The 24,097-nt window shown below is 43.6% G+C and overlaps 1 protein-coding gene across 4 annotated transcripts in view; it reads left to right on the top strand.

The window, feature by feature from the left end:
- SEMA3F (semaphorin 3F) overlaps positions 1 to 24,097 on the top strand; it is a 418,190-nt gene that overhangs the window by 248,308 nt on the left and 145,785 nt on the right. For all 4 annotated transcript variants that reach the window (XM_029599645.1, XM_029599643.1, XM_029599642.1 and 1 more), the window contains 2 exons: positions 1,804 to 1,866; positions 7,311 to 7,430. In XM_029599645.1, the coding sequence (XP_029455505.1) occupies positions 1,804 to 1,866; positions 7,311 to 7,430 (183 nt within the window). The remainder of the gene's footprint in view (positions 1 to 1,803; positions 1,867 to 7,310; positions 7,431 to 24,097) is intronic.

A 24,097-nucleotide genomic window follows, 5' to 3' on the forward strand; every position in this document is an offset into this window, starting at 1 on the left:
TGTCTATGATAGTGTAACCCAAAGGCTGTATATAAGAAGCTGTGTGCTGTTCTGTGCTTGAGTCCCTCAACCAGCTGTTAGAGTACTGTAAGAAGAGATCAATGAAGGATGGATGATTGATGCACTCATAATATTTTCATAATATTGGGAAAAATGAGCAATGCACCCATTATACATATGTGTGCACACAATTAATGGAGTGCATACATCTGCAGATTATGCTCTATCATATTGATGGCATTTCACATTGATTGCCCTGTTGGTTCTGTTGATCCACTGGTAGGTGGGAGGTCAAATCCTTCTCCCCTACCCTGTCCAGTCCTCAAATGTTGAGTCCTGGTCTGTGGAAAAGTTGGCAACCCTGGTGGAGAGAGAAAGGACCCATGGGGCTGTACCCTAGATCTTTGAAGCACCTAAGAATGCACCTATGCAGCAGCATTATTAGGCTGGGAGGCAGGGTTAGAAGCATGACTGGTGACAATATTATCTCAAGGGAGGAAGAGAGGCAAGGGTAGGTGATGGCAGTAGCAGCTGCATTATTAGACGAGCAGGATAGAGGGATGGGTAGGCAGCAGCAGCATTATTGGAGGTGGGTAGATGTGGCCAGTGGCAATATCAGGAAGTGGAGATTCACAAGGAGACAATACCTGTTTTGTTTGTGATCCCTGCAGTTGTTGAAGAGTAGGAACAGCTGCAGGGATCACAAACAAGTGGGTGAGAGGAGAGAGCTATGCTTTTTGGCTGTTGCCATGGGGATGGGATCCACCATGGCTTTCCCACCTTCTCTCCCAACTGCAGTAATAGCAATTTTTGAATAACCTGCTTCTGATAATGAGAGGCTCAATCCCACCCCTCACAGTAAGAAATTTTACCTGATTCTGATCAGTGGCTCAGTCTCACACCCCCTCAAAGTAAGAACTGTAGTGTTACCTACTTCTGGTAACGAGTAGCTCAGTCTCATACCCCTCACAGTAAAAACTCTTATCTGCTTCTAATGAGAGCTTTGCACATATGCCTGACACAGTAAGAGGTTGAATCTGAAGAACTTCCCATACAGACCCCAAATCGTAGAATTTTATGTACTCCAAATTGTAAAAGTCTATCACAAGGCCCTCATACTGCCCATTCTGTGCCTATTCTGCAAAGGACCAGTATGTATTATGCATGTATGTATTTTTAAAATTTATGTAGAAGTATTTGTTTCCCATACCCTCCAAAGTTTGAGGTGGGATACATAAATTGACATACATAATTAAAACAAGACATTGGGAAGCAAATATTGAGTGCTGCTTAGCCAGATGGTCGCTATACTGGCGCCTCAAGCCCCGCCTCTCCCCCCCGGACTGCCTCTTTTCTTCTGCCCGGCACTTCTGTGCATAACAGGAGTTTTGCGTGCGGCTGGGCCCCTTCTAAAATGTGCGCAATACGCACAAAGCCCAGCACACGTTTAGCCTCCGTATTTTGCACGCCCGGGCGATTTAAAATCTGCCTGTTAGTGTCTTTCAAGAAGCCTACGCTGCTGCGGCTCTTGTTGCACATGTTCTGTGGTGGGGGCACTGTGTGTGTTTAGGGGGAAGGGGTGTGAAGCTTGCATTGCTGCTGCCTGTGCTGTGCCTGTTCCATGATGGGGACGGTGTCCGTGTGAATGAGGGAGGTCTGTGTGACCGCTGCCCATGCTAAACTTGTCAGGTGGATAAAACATGGTCAGTTTTCTTTACCTTCAATTTGATATCTTCATTGAGTAATAAAAAATGCACTTCAGAGTTTTTGAAAAAAATAATACCTGCGTTCATTCTTTTCTAGATCCATTGGCCAGCATCAGAGCAAAGGATAGAAGAATGTGTTTTATCCGGAAAGAACAAAAATGTAAGTAGTGTTAGAGAGACTTCCTTCTGTGTGAGCTCAGTAAGTAAACAGATGCACAGACAAGAAGCAAGGAGCAAGACTGTCCAGATCCCAGGAGCACAAGATGGCGCCGGCCATCCATTGCTCTTACCATGTGACAGGGGCCAACCAATGGCACCGGTAGCCCCTGTGACATAGTAAGGTCAAAGGCTATCGGTGCCATTTTGATTATTGGCAGCCGACGGCCCGAGTGCAGGAGATGGCTCCCGGACCCCCTGCTGGACCACCAGGGAGTTTTGGTAAGTCTTGGGGGGGTCAGGAGGGTGGGGGGTTTGTTTAAATTAGATCCTTTAGACCAGGGGTCGGGAACCTTTTTGGCTGAGAGAGCCATGAACGCCACATATTTTAAAATGTAATTCCATGAGAGCCATACAAGACCTACCAAATTAATTTACTACAACCCCCTACTCTCCTGACGCCCCCCAAGACCTGCCAAAAGTCCCTGGTGGTCCAGCGGGGGTCCAGGGCTCGCAGACAAATCTTTAATAAAAAAGTAAAAATCTAACAAAAACCCCCACCCTCCTGACGCCCCCCAAGACCTCCAAAATTAATTTACTACAACCCCCCACCATCCTGACCCCCCAAAGACCTGCCAAAAGTCCCTGGTGGTCCAGCGGGGGTCCAGGAGCGGTCCGGGAGCGATCTCCTGGACTTGGGCTATCGGCTGCCAATAGTCAAAATGGCGCCGATGGCCCTTTGCCCTCACTATGTCACTGGGGTCGACCAATGGCAGCGGTAGCCCCTGTGGCATAGTAAGGGCAAAGGGCCGTCGACGCCATTTTGATTACTGGCAGCCGACGGCCGCTGGACCACCAGGGACTTTTGGCAGGTCTTGGGGGCGGTCAGGAGGGGGGCGGGGTTTGTAGTAAATTAATTTTGGAGGTCTTGGGGGGCGTCAGGAGGGTGGGGGTTTTTATTAGATTTTTACTTTTTTATTAAAGATTTGTCTGCGAGCCAGATGCAGCCATCAAAAGAGCCACATCTGGCTCGTGAGCCATTGGTTCCCGACCCCTGCTTTAGACGGCCGAATAATTCGGTGAAGATTCGTTGTATTCGTGGGGAATCGCAATACGTTTTGCTTCCCCACGAATACAACGAATATGGCCCTATACGTTGCGGATTGCCAATACGTTGGAAACGAATGCACACCCCTAGTATTTGGTGGTGTTTCTCCCTGACAGTTTCTGGGGTCAATATCTGTCATTTCCTGGAGTCAGTGTCTGGTATCCTCTTCCATCTCCCTCAGAGCTCTGTCAGCCATTACTTCTGTCTGCTCTGAACTAAAAAATGCTTTCCTACAACTCCTCTAGTAAGACATGACAGGCTGTGCTCTGCTTCACTGCTCCTTCTGGCCTGGGGTAAGGATGGGAAGGTGCCTTTACTCCCTCAGCTTAGAGCAGGCTTTGAAAGGTAACTGTACTAGTAGAGAAGAGCTGGAGAGAGAGAGAGAGAGAGAAGGAGAGGAAGAGATTGAGCAGTGGAAGAGGAAGAGGAAGGTAGAGGGAGAGACCAATACAAAAGATTTCCTATTTATAAAGGATTCAGACCAAGGGAAAAAAAAAATGGAGACCTTCCTGGAAATCCAGTGGCACAGGTGTAATTTTTACTGATCCTGTTACCGCTTTGGCAAATTGGAAGAGTGGATTAGAAGTAAACTTGGATTGGAATGGATAGTGTTGGTACAGGAAATTCTACTGCCAAAAAGTCTTGTTCCCTGTCACTATCGGGTCTGTCAGTAGGGGAACAAGCAGCGAGCCGAGTACATGCTGGGGCAGAGGACTGTTCCCTATCATTGCACAGCTACAGCGCGCATCCCCCTTATCCTGCTGTCTCACCTGCTCTTACATGATAATGGTAGGGATCTCACACGTGGCAGTGAGAAGAGGTGCGCTAAGAAATTCTGAAGCACACATCTGACTGGCATGCTAAGGTCCCGTACCAGATGTACACATGCAAGGAATCCCTGTGTGACTGGCTGAAAGTCGCTGGGGCCAAACAGCACGATACTTGTAAACCTAACGTGAGAGAATGTGACACTTCTGCTTGTCCCTATGTAGATATGATCCTTGTTCAGATAACTTATACCTAAATGCAAAACAAGCACTGGGTGAATATGTAAGGAAGGACACTTGTGCAGTAAGATGACGGTAGGAGCATGGGCCTGTCTACCACCTCTATTGATGAATGAGGTGCCCTTTCATAGACGGCAAACCTCACAGAATGCCCCGGTTCTTGCTGCCCTGGCAGTTTCTCAGCCGTGCATTTGTTCTGTGCCTTATGACATATGACTTTGGTGTTTCTGTTACATAAATCAATAAATATAATTTCTTTTATTTTTCACACCTTTCCAAATCATTGCTCAGCATAGTTTATGGCATTATTAGTGTTTGGATACAATAAATCCCTGGCCCAAAGTGCTTACAATCTACACCCGGGATTCATCATTCTGCTATAATGATGAGTCGCAAAAAAAGGGGGGGAGGGGGTGATACTGAGGCGGCGGCCGCTTCGTGACGGTGCATTTTTGCCTGTCGCACTACCCACTATCGCCCCCATAGCGCCACAGTAAAAGGTGTTGTTATTTCTGGCGCTACTGCCGGCGATAATGTGTAAAATTGCCCGCAGCGGTACCAGCATCAAAATTTTATTAACCCGGCCCAAACCCCACCTTAACCCTTTCCCTCATTTAAATCTTAATGTATGCAATACGGTAGTTATCGTGTGGGCGTTAATGATAACGGCCCATCGCATTTTAATGAATGACCCTGTAAGGGAGTACCTGAGGCAAATGGTTTGGCTGCATAACTTTGGGAGTTAGGCTATTAAATTGGCCCATTTGGAAATTTACTAGATCTGAGTGCCTACATTTAGGTGACTAAAAATGGGTGGCTCTGGGAAGCGGAGTTAGGGCAGGGCAAAAGAACTATTTTTCAGCACTAGGCACCTGATTTAGATCCCTAAATCTAGGAAAAATGAATTACAGGCCTAAATTTAGGATCCTAGGCTTGACTAAAAATAGGCATCTAACTTAGGTGACTAAATTTAGACACTTGGGGGCTGACATTCAAAAAAAGCTCCCCTAAATTTGGTCTTCTAAGTGCCTATTTTCAGTCAAACTTAAATCTAAGTTTTCTGCTGAAAATTCACATAAATTTAGTCCTAGATTCAGGAGCCTAAGTTGGGTGCCTAGTTCTTAAAATCATTGCTAAGCTCCTAATTTTCCATGCTGTAACTGCCCCAGTAGCCACCCACTTTTTAATATCCTAAATTTAGGAGCCTAGAGAAATTAAGACCCTAAATTTTCAAAAGGGCCAATTTAGGATCCTAACTCCAAAAGTTAGGGGCCAAAACTTTTGAAAATTGGGCCTCAGATTTTTTTGAATCTCATCCTCAGAGTGACTTGCCTAAGGTCATAAGCAGTGTCAGTGGGGGAAATGGGATTTGAATCTTTGATTCCCTGTTTCTCAGCCCATTGCTCTAATTACTAAGCCACTACTTGCACACAAAAGGATAGGAGCCAGGCATATTTGGGTATCAGCTATAGAGCAGTTTGTTTCCTTTTATTTTCAGTATATATATGGCATCATAAACCTGAGCACTTCACAACAAATTTCATACAAGTACATAAGTCCTTCCCTCAGACAGTTTACAACCTAAGGAGGTACCTAATAGAGATGTGAATCGTGTGCCAGATCGTCTTAACGATCAGATTCGGCTGGGTGGGGGGGGGGAATCTGATCGTTAAGATATGTGAATTGGAATCATTTCCGATTCCAATTCACATCGCTAATTATTTTTTTAGGGAGGCCCGCGCCGCTAAAAAAAAAAAAAACCCACCCGACCCTTTAAATCTTTAAGATGATGCCGGCCATCCAGTGCTCCTACCATGTGACAGGGGCTGGCCAATGGCACGGATACCCTGTCACATGGTAAGGGCAAAGGGGCATCAGCGCCATTTTTTTTTTTAGAACAGCTGATGCCTGGGAACGGGAAATCTTTCCCCCGAGGCCCCCCTGGATCTCTCCTCTCCCCGAGGCCCCCCTGGATCTTTCCCCGAGGCCCCCCGAGGCCCCCCTGGACCACCAGGTAACTTTAGGTTTTGGGGGGGTCAGGAGGGGGGGGTCGATTTAAAGGGTCGGGTGGGTTGTTTTTTTTTAGTGGCGCGGGCCTCCCTAAAAAAAAATTAGCGATGGGTCAGGTCGGGAGGGTGGGGGAGGCTAAGGGGGGTCGATTTAAAGGGTCGGGGTGGGTTTTTTTTATCGGGCCATCGGCGCCATTTTAATTAGTGGCAGCCAAAATGGCGCCGATGGCCCGAGAGCGAGAGATCATGCCGGGGGCCCCCCCCCCCCCCCCACTGGACCACCAGGTAACTTAACATTTTGGGGGGGTTCGGGAGGGTGGGGGAGGGTAAGGAATTGGTTTTAAAGGGTTGGGGTGGGTTTAGGGGTTGTTTTGGTGTGCCACTCTGTCATTTCCCGCCCTCCACCAAATAATTCCCGTGCCCTATTTAACGATACAATACAAATGCCCCTGACGATAAATCGGGGGCATTTGTATTGTATCGTGCACTCTAACGATTTAGGACGATTTTAAAATTATCTGACGATAATTTTAATCGTTCAAAAACGATTCACATCCCTAGTACCTAAGGCAACGGAAGATAAATTGACTTACCCAAGACCACATGGAGCATCAGTGGCAGAAGTAGGATTTGAACTCAGGTCTCCTAATTCCCATGCCATTAGCCTAACCACGTGGCCACTCCATTGTCTCTTGAAACAAGTAGATAATATCCTTGTCTGTCCTGAAAATTATTTATAATACTTCTAAAAATAACATTTCATTGAACTTAGTCCAAATAAGAAAGAAATTTAATATTTTTACTGGTGTTTCTCATCTTTGTCTGCCTCTCTCCCCTTTCTTTCTTTTTTCTCTTTCTTCAAAATCTGTTTATTTTTCTCCTCCCCTTCTCTGTTTCTTTTATGTATGTCTTATGCTGTCCTTGCTTTGTTTCTCCTTGTTTGCCTTCATGTCTCTTTCCTTTCCCTTCCTCTCTCTGTTTCTCTTCCTACCCTGCCTCTGTGTGTCTTCCCTTCTGTCTCTGGTATGTCTGTCTTGGTTCTGTCATTTCCTCTCTCTCTTTCCTTGTCTGCATATCTGTCTTCCCTGACTTTGTCTCGTTATCTCTCTTTTATTGTCTGGATATCTCTCTATCCTGGTCTTATTTCTGTCTTATTTCTCTTTCTGGATCTTTCTCTTTTCTTTCCTTCCCCCTGTGTGTTGATCGGGTCTACCTGTCCCTTCCCGTGTCTTTCCTTGCCATGTTCCTCCCGCACTGCCTGTCTCTCCATCCTCTCTGTCCGTCTGTTTGTCTCTGCTATTGTCTATGTGTATGCGTATCCCAGGGAGAATGTGGAAACTTCATTCGCTTGGTGCAGCCGTGGAACCGAACCCATCTCTACGTATGTGGCACGGGAGCCTACAACCCCATCTGTACCTACGTCAACCGAGGTCGAAAAGCACAGGTAACACAAGAAATGGAGGCACGGTGCCACGGCAGAAACCTCAGGGCAGCAGTTCAGGGACAAGATTGTTCACTCTACAGCTAATGTCACATAATGTGCTCTCCTGATCTCTTTATGTCAATTTTATTCATCTAAGCCTGGCAGGCTGAACAGAAAAAGATTGTGATGCAGAGAGAATGGCATATTTGGAAAACCCCACTCCCTGCTAGGGATGCGCAGAGGGAAAAAAAATTTGGTTCAGTTCGTTAATTTGCCTCGGCAATGGGGACCTAAGCCTTGGGCCGGGCCTTGGCTTCAGCAACTGGAGCCCGGCCCAAGGCCATGCCGCCAGGGGCAGGACTAGGCCAAAGCCTGATCCCGCTTGCGGCCCTTTTTTTGTTTTTTGGTTTTGTTTTTTTTTTAACAAATGCACATGAAAATACACAAACATTTTCATGTATTTCTTGTCTGAGGCTTGTTTTCGGTTCAATTCATTTGTATGAACCAAAACTGGCCTCATTTGTTACAGTTTTCACAATTGTTCAAAACAAATGTACATCCCCACTCCCTGCTTGCTTTCTCTCTCCAGTTTCATTCCCTGAGCTTCCTTCCCTCTTCTCCTTCTCCCTCCAGCCTTATTCCCTGAACTTCCTTCTCTCCTGTCCTACCCCCTTCAGATCTGTTTACTGTGCTTCCAAGTGTAGCATCTGTAATGTTTGTCAGGTGTTGGGGACAGGGTGATAGCGTCAAGTGAAAATACAATGGTACTTTGTGGCAACAGCAACATCGCATGAGGCTTATGTCTGCTGTTTCTGTTGTGAATCTGTTACTGTAATAATGGATTTCACCAACTGTATGCTAGGCACACACACATAAAGACCCACCTATGTATAAATATGTGTGGTGTATATATTTATATCTACATCTACCTTCAGGGTGCATAAAATGATGAGAGATACTGACCCTGTGTGAAAGAGGTCATATTCCCAAATGTATGTAGTGGGTTCTAACTTATGGATCATGCAGATGATGAAGTGAACCTGGATTAAAACTGTAAGGGTAGCTCATGTTCCCTTGACTGGTTAGGAAGAACACCACCTCCTCCCCTTTATTATTATTATTAACTTCCTTAATTTTAATCACATTGTTTTACAATTGTAAATCAGAGCGATGTACAAGACTATACAAATAAATAAAATAGCAAAATATAACACAATTGCATTAATAAATAGTACAATAAAAATATTATAAATGCTAAAATAATCACTTTAAAAAACAAAATAAAACAGAAAAATGTAGACAGAAAAAAACTAAAAATCAATAATAAATTGCAGGAGTCTAGTATCTTTAACATTCCTGAAATTCAATGCTAATAAAGAAACAAGCTGAAAAAGCTTTATGAAAAAGAAATGTCTTTAAGGCCTTCCTGAATTTGAAGTAATCCTGTACGGCCAGTGGAAGGGAATTCCAGAAACTGGGTGATAAAAGAAACTGATATCTCTTATGCTCTCCAGTCTTATTTCCTTTGGTGATGATAATACAACATTAACCCAGGTTTATTAGGAGTCACACTTCAACCTTATACACCACAGAGCCCTAAGATCACAAACAAATGGTTCCTTCTACTCAGAACACACACCACAAAAAAGAGACTGTGTCCTCCATAACGGGCCCCAATTTGTGTACCTCCTTCCAGAGTCAATATGCCAGATAACAGAAAAAAAAGATTTCAAACAAGAAATGAAAACGTGGCTCATTAGAAAAGCATACGATTTAACGGAAAATAACAATATGCTGATAATCTCAACGTCAGAGCCAGAGATAATGTTAGTGGAGAGAGCAATAAGTAATGAATGATGTAAAGTGTTTTATTAGTTGAATTAGAATCTGTTTTTTTTACTATTGGGTCGACCTAAAAATGTACAAATATGAACTAGATTAGATCCTGACTATTGCAATGTCCTAGAATATATATAATATGAACTAGAACATATAGTTATTGTGGTGTTAACCTGGAATGTGAATGTGAACACACAGCGCGTGATTGTTGACCAAGAATATGAATGCTGATATTGTAAACTATTGTGATCTTCATTTGGAACGACAGTATATAAAATGCCTAAATAAATAAAAATGCCTAAATAATACAAGTAACTCCTGTTGAGATGAGCGAAATGACCGGGTGGGGTGATGGGAATTTATTAAACTAGAAAGATATGGTGGAGACCCCACCACAAGGCCTTAAAGGTAAGATACCCAATTTTGAATTGTATACATAGTGAAATTGGCAGTCAGTGTAAATCTTGAAGTAAAGGGATAACATGGTTGTATTTCTTCTTAACAAAGATAAGTCATACTGCTGTGTTCTGGATCAGCTGAAGCCTTATTTGATAAGAAGGGATGCTGTGTAATAAAGCACTGCAGTAATCCATTACATCCCCGATAACATCCCCTCAGTGCTGGCACAAATAAACACCCAAAACAGATCCGCATCACTCTCAGGTAAATCTAAACTCTCAACTTTATTTCTGGTTTTCCAGCCAGTCACAATGTACGGGATAGAATAGGATAGGCACTTTATCACTTAATACTCATAATTCATGGGATACAGCAGTCAGGTTGGATCTTTTTCATTCCCATACCAAGCATTTTACTGAAATATATGGCTTACATTCCTACAGTTTCACATACCCAAATGTTCCCACTTGTAGGTACACATCAGCTCATATCCCGATCCATTCCAAGCTTATGGGACAGGTACAGTAATCCCCTCAGATTCCTCTTCTTTTTAAACCATAATTACATCCATGTGGGACATGAGGATTGCACCCTTAGAATCTACTCACTGCTCCGTTGCCACTTGACCTTCCACTTGGACTTCTCCATTTTTCCCATCCAGCAACATGCAGGTCTCCACAGTATCCTCCATGCTGAAGACCCCTCATGGGGTACGCCTCATTTCAGAACAACCCTTACTCCTTTCTCCTGGACCTTTCCTCAAGGGGAAGTAATGCCTCTTCTCCACTACCTTGGCCTCAGGCCTTTTCACCTGAGGGGAAATCCCCTGCAGGGCCTCCATCCACACTAGGGTGATCCCTGGGCCCACAAGCCCAGAGGCCAGCCACTCCTGGTCCACTATATCCTGACGGTCCCTTTCTCTAACTGAATCATAGAAAAAGGGGAAACTCTTGCCAAATTGACCCAGGCTTTATACCTCCCTGGGACATGTCCCAACCAATCAAAACCCTCTTGAATTTAAGAGGATACCATACCACCAGAAGCGCCATCACTCTGATACCTTTTACACTACCTATATGGGACCCATCATAAACTAAGTGCCATCTGTTGATCACTTCATGGAAATACAGCTTCAAACATTCAAACATTTTTCATAAAATGTCAATGGCAATTCTTGGGTCTCCCCCACCCAAAATATCTTATGCGTAGCCTTGAACTATATTGTCCAGTGCGAACCTTGTGCTCAGCCTCTCAAATGCTACTAGACATTCCTCATTCAAACTAATTTGTTGTTTCGACGAGTCAAGAGAACATTTATTCTACATACAGGTACCAAGCCTCTGGAACACTCTTCTGTTTCAAGAAAATAGAGAAGTAACAGTAACAAGCTATAGGGAAATGGTGAAGGCATTCCTATTCGAGCAGGTTTTTAGGTTCATATATTTAGTTGCAAACTCTCTCAGCAGGTTATGATTTTGCTTAGCATTAATAGAACTAACTAAATTGCTCTATTATGTTTTATTATGTTAATTTTATCATGTTTATGGTTATTATGTTTTAATTGTATTTTATGTTCTTTGGTTAGGTTTTATTATATTTAAGTTTTTATGTATGATTTGTTTGAGTTGATTTATCATGTTTGTTTTTACCAGTTAATGAATGTATTTTGTAAATCGCTTTGAAATGTTGGTAAGCGATATATACATTTATAAATAAAATGGGAAAAAGGTACAAATTTGTATATATATATATATATGTGGGGAAGCCCCCACACACACAAACACATGCATGTTTGTTTATTTAGGGGGTAATTTTATAGCAGGCTGTATACATTTTCAGGCTTTTATGTGCCCAAGTTACACTAATTTTCAAAGCTATCCTGGTAAATCCATGCACACACAATTCCACCTGCTTTTTGGAGTGCATTACTTTGCTGAGAGAATGATCATGCATTCACTTTAAAATACACATATATTTTTTTAAGTTCCAACCCAGCCAGTCTCCATCTCCTGGAATGCCTTTCTGCTGTACATGTAAAAGTATATGCATACAGCATATAGATGTATAATTTTATGCACATATCAGTCTCACAATTTTCTAAAGCTCCTTTTCTGCAGGGAAAACATTACTTTACCTGCACAAGTCCCTTTTGAAAATGACCCTCACATATTTAGCATACACCCATTTATGCCAAGATACAAAGTAACATCAGCAATATGAGATATAAATAAAGCAAAAAACAAACAGTAAAATACATCATAAAACACTAAAAACCACAGGCACAAAAAAACTGAAAACAATGACACAAACCTCCAGAAGGCCTCATTAAAAAATCATATGTTAACAGCTTTCCTAAAGTGCAATATTCAGTGGTCAGATGAGCTTCAAGAAGCAAGCTGTTCCAGATTTGAGGGGCAATAAAAGAAATATCAGTTGGACCTTCTTAAAGTAGGGGCTGCTTTAAGAGAGCACTCTGTGATGAATGAAGTAAACATGTAGGAGTGTAAAATGCAAACTGGCTTTGTAAATAAGCGGCACCTCAGCACCAAAAGGCTGTCCATCTCCAAGAAGTGAATGACGAAATGAGCAAAAATCAGCTGAATAAGGCAGAAAGATGTCCAAGAAGAGCAGCAAGCTGAAGGAGAGAAGCTGGAATGCTATGAGCACAAATGCTCGTAGTCTGTGCAATAAAATCCCAGACCTGCAGTCTCTAATGGTGGAAGCGGACTTGGGCATGGTTGCTATTACAGAGACATGGTTTACAGAGTCACATGATTGGGATTCAGCCATCCCGGGCTATAACTTATTAAGGAAGGAAAGAGAGGACAGGAAAGGGGAGGATTAGGGCATTATGTCAGAAACAATATCCAAGCAACTGAAATGCAAGGGACATGGCGTAGGGAAGAAGCATTATGGGCTGTCCTAAAAAAAAATAAGATGGTGCTTCCATATATATTGGTTTGGTCTACAGGCTTCCAATTCAGACAGAAGAGCTGGATAGCTCTCACCTCAAAAGGTGAGAAAGAAGGGAGAAGTGTTGCTCATTGGAGATTTTAATCTGCTGCATATAGACTGGAGTATTCCATCTGCAGAACTTGACAAGAAGAAGTAGAGAGATTGTGGATGCCCTTCAAGGAGCTCTGTGCAAATACATGGTAAAGGAACACATGAGAGAGGATGTGATACTCAACCTAGTGCTGACAAATGGGGATAATGTCTCTAATGCCCAGACAGGTGCCCACCTGAGCATAAATGATCATCTGACGGTATGGTTTAATATCGTAAATAAGATATAGAGAAGTCACACAAAGACCCAAGGGGATAAAGGGGATTGAACAGCTCCCCTATGAGGAAAGGCTGAAGAGGTTAGGGATGTTCAACTTGGAGAAGAGACAGCTGAGGGGGAATATGATAGAGTTCTTTAAGATCATGAGAGGTCTTGAACGAGTAGATGTGAATTGGTTATTTACACTCTCGAATAATAGAAGGACTAGGGGGCATTCCATGAAGTTAGCAAGTAGCACATTTAAGACTAATCGGAGAAAATTCTTTTTCACTCAACACGCAATTAAGCTCTGGAATTTGTTGCTAGAGGCTGTGCTTGGTGCAGTTAAGAACATAAGAAATTGCCATGCTGGGTCAGACCAAGGGTCCATCAAGCCCAGCATCCTGTTTCCAACATAGGCCAAACCAGGCCACAAGAACCTGGCAATTACCCAAACACTAAGAAGATCCCATGCTACTGATGCAATTAATAGCAGTGGCTATTCCCTAAGTAAACTTGATTAATAGCAGTTAATGGACTTCTCCTCCAAGAACTTATCCAAACCTTTTTTGAACCCAGCTACACTAACTGCACTAACCACATCCTCTGGCAACAAATTCCAGAGCTTTATTGTGCGTTGAGTGAAAAAGAATTTTCTCTGATTAGTCTTAAATGTGCTACTTGCTAACTTCATGGAATGCCCCCTAGTCCTTCTATTATTCTACTCGTTCAAGACCTCTCATGATCTTAAAGACCTCTATCATATCCCCCCTCAGCTGTCTCTTCTCCAAGCTGAACAGCACTATCCTCTTCAGCCTTTCCTCATAGGGGAGCTGTTCCATCCCCTTTATCATTTTGGTTGCCCTTCTCTGTACCTTCTCCATCGCAACTATATCTTTTTGAGATGCGGCGACCAGAATTGTATACAGTATTCAAGGTGTGGTCTCACCATGGAGCAATATAGAGGCATTATGACATTTTCCGTTTTATTAACCATTCCCTTCCTAATAATTCCTAAATTTCTGTTTGCTTTTTTGACTGCTGCAGCACACTGAGCTGACGATTTTAAAGTATTATCCACTATGATGCCTAGATCTTTTTCCTGGGTGGTAGCTCCTAATAAGGAACCTAACATTGTGTAACTACAGCAAGGGTTATTTTTCCTTATATGCAACACCTTGCACTTGTCCACATTAAATTTCATCTGCCAGTTAGTGTAGCTGGCTTCAAAAAAGATTTGGATAGGTTCTTGGAGGAGAAGTCCATTAACTGCTATTAATCAAGTTTACTTAGGGAATAGCCACTGCTATTAATTGCATCAGTAGCACGGGATCTTCTTCGTGTTTGGGTAATTGCCAGGTTCTTGTGGCCTAGTTTGGCCTCTGTTGGAAACAGGATGCTGGACTTGATGGACCCTTGGTCTGACCCAGCATGGCAATTTCTTATTTTCTTAAGTTTTGAATTTCAAAAAATTGGACTTTGACAAAATGGGGATGTACCTGGAGGAAGAACTAGAAGACTCGGAGAAAATATGCAAGGTTGAGCAACTGTGGGCCAAATTAAAAGGAGCTATTACAAAGACAACAAATCTATATGTTAAAAAAGTGAACAAAAATACAAGAAAAAAGAAATCTATTTGGTTCTCAAAGGAGGTCGCTGAAAAAATAAAGGCAAAAATAATAGCATTCAGGAAATATAAAAGATCCAAAAAAGAGGAACACAAGGAAAAATACCTGGTGAAACTGAGGGAGACGACGAAAGAAATCAGGAAAGCAAAAGGTCAAGCGGAAGAAAGAATTGCCAAAGAGATAGAGAGGTGACATAACATTTTTCAGATGTATCAGAGAAAGAAGGAAAGCCTGAAGTGATAAAGTCAAATTAAAATGTGACAAGGAGCAATGTGCAGAGACAGATCTATTCCTATTGGGGTAGATTTTATAGACGCGTGCGCACTTCCCGGGGCGCACACACGGACGCACCAATTTTATAACATGCACACGCTGGCGCACGCATGTTACAAAATTTGGAAGCCGCACGCACATGTGCGCCAGATTTCATAATCCACACGCACATGGGAGGGAACACTTTCGCAAATCCTGTACAGCGACGTATCCCGGCCTTCCCCAGAGCGGACTGGGAGGGAACTTCTTTACCCCCTACCCTAACCTCCCTTCCCCTTCCCCTTCCCCTTCCCCTCTCCTCCCAACCCCCTAAACCCTTTCTCTTACTTTTTTTTTGTCTTATTTTGTTGCTTACTGCTCAAACGCAGCAGAAGCAACTTGGGCGCCCTCACTCCCTTCCCCAGGTACAGGCCGCCTCCAGCCCCACCCCTCCCTTCCCCCTGACCACCCCTTTTCTTTGGCCCAGCACTTCTGTTCATAATGGGAATTACACGCGCAGCTGGGCGGCTTCTAAAATGCACTCGGCGCGCGGACGTAACCGCCATTTTTTATGCACACCAGCCATTTAAAATCAGCCCGATAATATATATATATATAGGGGTAGATTTTTTTAAAAAGCGCGATCGCGTACTTTTGTTGGCGCACCAGGTGCAAACAAAAGTATGCTGGATTTTATAAGATACGCGCGTAGCTTATAAAATCCTGGATCAGCGCGCGCAAGGCTGCCGATTTTGGGCAGCCAGCGCGCGCTGAGCTGCGCAGCCTGCCTCCGTTCCCTCCCCTCACCTTCCCCTCCCTTCCCCTACCTAACCCACCCCCCCGGCCCTATCTAAACCCCCCCCTACCTTTATCCATGGATTTACGCCTCCTGGAGGGAGACATAAATCCACGCGCGCCAGCGGGCTGCTGGCGCGCCGAGACCCGACCCGGGGGCGGTTCCGGAGGGCGCGGCCACGCCCTGGAACGCCCTGGACCGAAACCACGCCCCCGGGCCCGCCCCCGAAATGCTGCGGCCCGCCCCCAAAACGCAGCGTCGTTCGGCCCCGCCCCCGACACGCCCCCTAAAAAAAACCCGGGACTTACGCGCGTCCCGGGGCTCTGCACGCGCCGGCGGCCTATGCAAAATAGGCGCGCGGGCGCACAAGGGCCCTGCTCGCGTAAATCCAGGCGGATTTACGCAAGCAGGGCTTTTAAAATCCGCCCGATAATTTTTTAATGAGATTTTTATTCCGCTGTCTCTCAGAGATTCTGTCCGATGTGGAGTACAACAAGATAAAACAATTTAAAAATAAATACTTTACATAATAAAAATAACATAAAACTGTATAAAACCATCTACACATCCATTTCTACAAACCGCCATTCAGAGCTCTTAAAGAATACTCACCATAAGCCTCTTGAAATAGAGAAAGAGCGCTCAATGTAATCTACTTGGATTTCAGCAAAGCTTTTGATATGGTCCTGCTTAGGAGGTTTATGATTAAATTGAGAAGCTTGGGAATGAGTGCCAAAGAGGTGGTGTGAATTACAAACTGGTTGACTGATAGGAGACAGCGTATAATGGTAAATGGAACCTATTCTGAGGAGAGAACCATGTTAAGTGGAGTGCCACAAGAATCGGTGTTGGGACCGGGTCTGTTCAATATCTTTGCCAGTAACACTGCAGAAGAGATAGAAGGTAAAGTTTGTCTATTTGCAGATAATACTAAGATCTGCAACATAGTGGACACGTCTGAAGAAGTAGAAAGTGATTTAAGAAAGCTTGAAGAATGATTGAAGATCTGGCAGCTGGGATTCAATGCCAATCAGTGCAGAGTCATGCATCTGGGATGCTGTAATCCAAAAGAGCTGTATGTGATGGGAAGTGAAATACTGATATGCATGGACCAAGAGAGGGATGATAGTGTCTGGCAAACTGAAAATGGTAAAGCAATGTGACAAAGCAATAAATAAAGCCAGCATAATGCTGAGCTGCATAGAGAGAGGAATAACCAGTAAGAAGAAGGAGGCGATAAATAATGCCCTTGTACAGGTCCTTGGCACTGTGTTCAGTTCTGGAACCCGTATTTCAAAAAGGATAGAGACAAGATGGAGGCAGTCCAGAGAAGGGCAACCAAAATGGTGTGGAGTTAGTATCAGAAGACTTATGAGAAGATGAAAGATCTAAATATGTGTACCCTACGTGCAGGGGAGATATCATACAGACATTCAGGTACTTCAAAGGTTTTAATGATGCATGAACTTCAAACCTTTTCCATTGGAAAGAAAACAGTTGAACTAGGGGTCATGAAATGAAACTCCAGGGGGGGACAACTCGGAACCAATGTCAGGAAATATTTCTTCAAGAGAGGATGATGGATGCCTGGAGTGCCCTTCTGGAGGAGGTGGTGAAGACGAAAACAGTTAAAGAATTCAAAGGGGCATGGGATAAACACTGAATCCCTAAAGGCTAAAGGATGGAAATGAAGAAAAGGCTGCATGGGGGTAACCTGCATGGAGCGGCAGTTACTACCCTTAACCAATTAGCCTTGATGCTTTTGATGCAACCAACATTGCTCTCCGCACCAATGACAGGGGATAAAAGGGGGATTGGATTCAGACAGCAACCAATGAGAGCCCCAACTTATGGTCTGGGGAACTGATAAACATGGGTGAAACCTGCACATAGCAGCAGTTATTACTCTTAACAGAAGGCATGGGATTACTACCCTTAACCAAGTCTTATTGGTTGACGCAACTGCAACATCACTCTCTGCTGTGACAGGTGGGAGGGAGAGTGGCAGATGGCGGGAAAGAGGAATTGGATTCAGAGACAACCAACACGAGAAGCACAGACTTAAGAGGAAAAACACAGGACTGCTTTTACGGCCAAGACCATAAGCAAAGCACGGTAAGCAGCTCTGTCTGAATTTTCAAGAAGGCTCATTACCCAGTAAAAATGTTGCTAGCAGTAAATTTTTTATGGGTTATCATAAGGCTTGTGAATAACTGCACAGAGCAGCAGTTGCTACCCTTAAGAGAAACATGGGGGTAACCTGGATGGCACAGCAGATACAACCATAAGAAGCTTGCTGGACAGACTGGATAGACCAATAGGTCCTTTTCTGCCATCATTATTATCTTACTGTAAATGTCAGACAGGCATTCTTAAACAATATGATGCAGGTAACCAATGTAATTTGGCAATAACCGGGGATATAGATTTCTTGTAACCGTGCGAGCAGCAGTGTTTTGAATTAACTGGAGACTGAATATATTTAGAAGGAATTTAATCAATAGGAAATGACAAAAATCAAATCTAGCAATAATGAATGCATGTAATACTTTGGTAAAATCCACTTTATACAGGAAAGTGTGAAACTGTTGAACTTACATACCTGTCTGATCTGTGTAACTATAGGCAAAGAACTGTCAATTAGGACCCAAGATTACAATTGGTTTTGCACTGATATGGCTACCTCTCACCTTTAGGTCACCAGTTCAAATCCAACACAGGACCATAGGGTCTTAAGAAGGCGGCCTGTGTGAAATGAGATGGTTGTCTCAGTCCAGATTCAGGGGTCACAGCAGAAGTGTTCACATCATACCCTGTCGGATCCCTACAAGCCTGCAAATTCAGCCGCACACTTTGTCACCGACTCGTAACAAGGACACAAGAGGGAATCAAACATATACATGTGCAAACCCCACACAGCTTTGAAGCAGAGCAGCTGCCCAGCACAGCTGCTGTCCCTGAGGGCTGCTTAGGGCTGTTTCTTCAATTATCTGAAAAACAAGTGTGTGTGTGCAGAGTTTCCCTGAATGTTCTGTCCACACAGCGGCTACAGTGTTAGTCTCCCCCAAGGCGACGTTATGCAAAATTAATAGCCTCTGTAGCTGCTGATGAAAGACAGAGGGCAGGTTAGGAGAGGAGCTCTAACAATTGTGCTTATCTTAATTCCACTTTCTCTGCTCTCTGCATGTCAGACAGTAACTTGCCTACCTCTCTCATAGTAACATAGTAAATGATGGCAGATAAAGACACAACTGGTCCATCCAGTCTGCCCAGCAAGTTCTTTAGGGTAGTACCTTTGCTCTGTTCAGATTACCCCCTCGCTTTCCATTTAGGGTAGTAATTGCCGCTCCATGCAGGTTACCCCCCTGCTTTCTGTTGAGGGTAGTAACAACTGCCGTTCCGTGCAGAACACTCCCCCACTCCCCATGCCTTCTATTAAGGGTAGTAACTGCCGCTCCATGAAGGTTACCCCCCATGACTTCTGCTAAGGATTGTAACTGCCGCTTTGTGCAGGATACTCCCCATTCCTTCTTGTAAAGTTAGTAACTGCCGCTTCATGCAGGATACTCCCCATGCCTTCTGTTAAGGATTGTAACTGCCGCTTTGTGCAGGATACTCCCCATTCCTTCTTGTAAAGTTAGTAACTGCCGCTTCATGCAGGATACTCCCCATGCCTTCTGTTAAGGATTGTAACTGCCGCTTTGTGCAGGATACTCCCCATTCCTTCTTGTAAAGTTAGTAACTGCCGCTTCACGCAGGATACTCCCCATGCCTTCTGTTTAGTAACTGCCACTCCATACAATATATTCCCATGCCTTTTGCTAAGGGTAGTAACTGCCGCTCCGTACAGGATACTCCCCTTGCCTTCTATTAAGGGTATTACCCACCACGCTGTGCAGGTTACCCCCCCATGCCTTCTGTTAAGGATAGTAACTGCCATTCAAATTGGGATATTTACCGTAAGAAAAGACATTTGAGGAGAGATTTAATTACACTATAGAAATAAATGCATGGACTCTACAGGGATCTCACAGGCACCACTGGTCTGATAAAAAAGAACTTCCAGGCACATCTAGACATGATGCTGTGCACATAACAGACTATTCCTCTTGAGTACTTAAGGTGTTCGATGTACTGTATATGATTTTTCTATGAACACCAGGAATTCTTTATTCTGCACAAACCATCATTGAAAAGTCCGACTCAGGCCAAGTTTCCGCTCATTTGAGCTGCTTCAGGGGCTATCAGAACAAAACAGAAATAATCTCATATAAAGACATATAAAAACATATACACCATACATACATAATTAAATCATATGAAATAATATAAAATAAAATAAAATATTCAAAAACATTATATGCAATTAATGAAAAAGTGACAAAAACTGTGACAACATTCAGTGATCAAGATTTGGAAGAAATGAATGATCTATATTAAGGATGATCTATTCTAATAAAATTTATTAAAATAATAACAAGATGTGACATCCTTCCTTAATGGGAAAAAAACTATATCATTTGATTTAATATATAGACATATGTATATTTATACACACATAGTTTTTTTCCCACTAAGGAAGGATGTCACATCTTGTTACTATTTTAATTAATTTTATTAGTATAGACCATCCTTAATATAGATCATTTCTTCCAAATCTTGGGCACTGAATGTTGTCATATTTTTTATCACTTTTTCATTAATTGTGTATAATGTTTTTGAATATTTTATTTGATTTTATATTATTTCATATGATTTAATTATGTATGTACAAGCCGTTAAGCCCGTTAAAACGGGCTACATTACATTTTGTTTTCAGTCCATTTTCTAACACAGCACCCTTCTACACTTTTTCTCCCTCTCTCCCCCTTCCCCTTGTTCACTCCTCCCCTTTCCTCCACTCAGTCTTACTCACCCTCTGTCTCCCACTGCCTTCTTCCCCTCACTCTCACCTCCCTCCCCTTCCCTCAGTCACTCCCACCTCTCTCCCCTTCCCTCAGTCACTCCCCACCCTCTCTCAATCCCATCCCCTCCCCCTCAGCCCTCCTCCACTCCCTTTTTCTCTGCTCCACAACTTCTTACCTTTCCACTTACTCACATCCCTGTCTCTCACCTCTCCCTCATTCTCCCTCTCCCCCTTCCACTTACTCACATGCCTGTCTCTCACCTCTCCCTCATTCTCCCTCTCCCCCTTCCACTTACATCCCTGACTCTCACCTCTCCCTCATTCTCCCTCTCCCCTCACTCTTCCCCACCCCCTCCCACACACTCACCCACTCCTCCCTCCCTCTCACTCACCCACTCCTCCCTCCCTCTCACTCAGTCCCTCCCTCTCACTCAGTCACTCCCTCCCACTCTCTCTCTCCGTCCCTCCCCCTCCCTCCCTCCCACTCAGTCCGTCCCTCCCTTTCTCTCTCTCCTCCCTCCCTCGCTACTGGCCGCCGCTACCGCCGCTGCCACCCGCTGCCGCTACCGCTGCCGCCACCGCCGCTGCTACCGCTGCCGCCCGCCGCCATGTTTTTTTTTTCCTGACGCTGCCTAAGACCGACGTGCTCGCCCGCACATGCGCAGTAGAGCTGCTCTCTACTGCGCATTTGCGGCACGTCGGTCAAGCGTCGTTTATCTAGTTAGATGGTGTATATGTTTTTATATGAGATTATATCTGTTTTGTTCTGATAGCCCCTGAAGCAGCTCAAATGAGCGAAACTCGGCCTTTTATGATGGTTTGTGCAGAATAAAGAATTCCTGATGTTCACCGTTCCTCTTGTCTTTTGGTCACTACTGCAGTATTGGATCAGTTTCCAGTTTGTTTTTTTGGACCTTCCCTTTTGCGGAGTATGATTTTTCTATGCATGCTATAGGGAGCTCACACCTCTTCCAGGTCTCGGACTCACCCAGTAGGAAGTGTAGTAGGGAGGAGATAGGAAAGCACTGGCTATGGAGAAGTATATAGGACTGTCTTGTACAGACTACAGTACTTTAGCATGGTCAGACCCTTTGCAACTGTTTAGGGGAGTATAAATGCAACACCAGAAGGGATGGGGCTTTCCAGTTCTACATAACGTTTGATATATGATGATGTCTGGTGGTTGAAGGAACAGTCATTGAGTGCAAATTCTTTGTTTTGTGTGAAATGGGAAATAGCTATTGAGGTATGTGAAAAGATGACTGTGTATGAGGCAGACAATGTAATATTGGTATATGCAGGTTTTAAGGCGACTGTATATGAGGCAGCAAAAACAACAAGGAGGCTGGTGGCATCTTAAACTAACAAGGTTATTGAAGCATGAGCTTTTGAGGACAAGAGTTGCCGCTTACAACAAAAATTACAACAAAAATTATCAACCCTAACTGTAGAAACAGAAAACCATGGTACACACCTGATCTCAGGAATCTCAAAATCCAACTCAGGACAGCTGAGAGGTTATGGCGCAAAGACCAATCCCCTGCAAATAAAACCTTATACTACCAAACAATGCATGAATATAGAAATTCTATCCTCCATGCTAAACGTAATTACTATGCTAAAAAAATACATGGCATGCAAGATAACCCCAAGGCCCTATTCACTATGGTTGCGGACCTCACCTCTCCTGCTACCACACAACTCCCAGTTAATCACTCTAAAAATCGCTGCAATGAATTAGCTCAATTTTTCAAAAACAAAGTCTCTTCCATCACTGCACATTTCTCACATAAGAACATCAATATCTGCCTGCCCGCCATCAACTCGACAGCCTCCCTCTCAATTTTTGACTCTTCATCCTCCCTTGAAGTACAAAATATCCTTAAAAAATTAAAACCCTCATCTCATCCTTCCGAAACTATCCCCACTAAACTCCTGCTAGCCATTCCCGAAGTGATTTCCAAACCTCTCTCAAATATCCTTAATTGTTCCTTAGAGCATGGCACGGTCCCTAAATTTCTTAAACAAGCAGTAGTTAAACCACTACTCAAAAAACCTAATCTTGACCCTGACACTTTATCTAATTACAGACCCGTCTCCAACCTACCCCTCCTAGCTAAAGTCCTTGAAAAAATAGTCAACTCACGCCTCTCCGATCACCTGGAACAAAACAATATTCTCCCTTCTACACAGCACGGTTTCAGAAAGCACTTAAGTACTGAAACCCTACTACTCTCCCTACATGACACCCTCATTAAAGGAACTGACTCAGGCTCCTCCTATTTGATTGCCATGCTTGACATCTCAGCGGCATTCGATACAGTCAATCATGATGTCCTCCTCGACATCCTCAGGAGTATCGGGATCACTGGCAATGCCCTATCCTGGATACGATCATATCTCCAGGACCGTCTTTTCACTGTTTTAGTTGATAACAATGAATCAGACCCCATTAGTCTGCCCCAAGGTGTTCCCCAAGGTTCCTCCCTCTCTTCCACCCTCTTTAATATATACATGCTCCCCCTCACTACTCTCCTCACTAACCTCCACATCAAGCATTTCATATATGCGGACGATGTGCAACTCATTTTCCCTTTCTCGGACTCTCTTCAAACTGCTCTTCTTAAATGGGAATCCTGTCTCTCCTCTATCAAAACATTACTAAACGACATGCAACTAGCTCTAAATCCCAGTAAGACTGAACTCTTAATCATATCAAATGGGCCCCCGCTCCCAGACATCCCACCTGCATACTCTTCCACATCTTTCCCATCACACGTTCACAACCTTGGGGTTCTTATTGATAACCATCTTACTTTCAAACCCTTTATTAAATCCATCATCAAGGAATGCTATTTTAAGCTCCAAACCATAAAAAAACTTAGACCTATGCTACACTTTTCTGATTTCCGCACTGTACTCCAGTCTATCATTTTATCTAAGGTAGACTATTGTAATGCACTTTTGCTAGGCATTCCCGTTACTCATACTAAACCCTTACAACTATTACAAAATGCTGCCGCTAGGATTCTAACTAATTCAAAAAAAAGAGATCACATCACCCCCACACTTATCGAACTTCACTGGCTCCCTATACATTTCCGAATTCGCTATAAAGCCCTTTCTATCATCCACAAAAGTCTGCTGAACTCTAACCTTAACTGGATTAACCCCCCACTCCTCCCCCGTACTTCGAATAGACCAACACGTACAGCCCTCCAAGGAACCCTACGCGCCCAACCTATCAAATCTTTTAAATTATCCTCCACCATAAGCAGAGCTTTCTCTCTCGCCGGCCCATCTATTTGGAACTCCCTGCCCTCTGATATACGCCTGGAAACATACACTCCTACCTTCAAAAAAAAACTGAAAACATGGCTCTTCCAGCAAGCTTACCAGATTTCACCAGCCATTACTTAAACCCCCCTGTTCTACTAAAACTCTTTTTAACTAATAATCCTACTATATGACTAAGGAATTCGACCCTGTGGAATCTGTATTATGCCCTTCGATTTGGTACTTTTGAATCGGCTATTTATGTCATTATCTATTGTATATAGTTTTGTTCTTATATGTATATAGTGATTATGCTGTATCTATTTA

The sequence above is a fragment of the Rhinatrema bivittatum genome, chromosome 4, assembly GCF_901001135.1.
Source record: "Rhinatrema bivittatum chromosome 4, aRhiBiv1.1, whole genome shotgun sequence".
In the NCBI taxonomy this organism is placed as follows: domain Eukaryota; kingdom Metazoa; phylum Chordata; class Amphibia; order Gymnophiona; family Rhinatrematidae; genus Rhinatrema; species Rhinatrema bivittatum.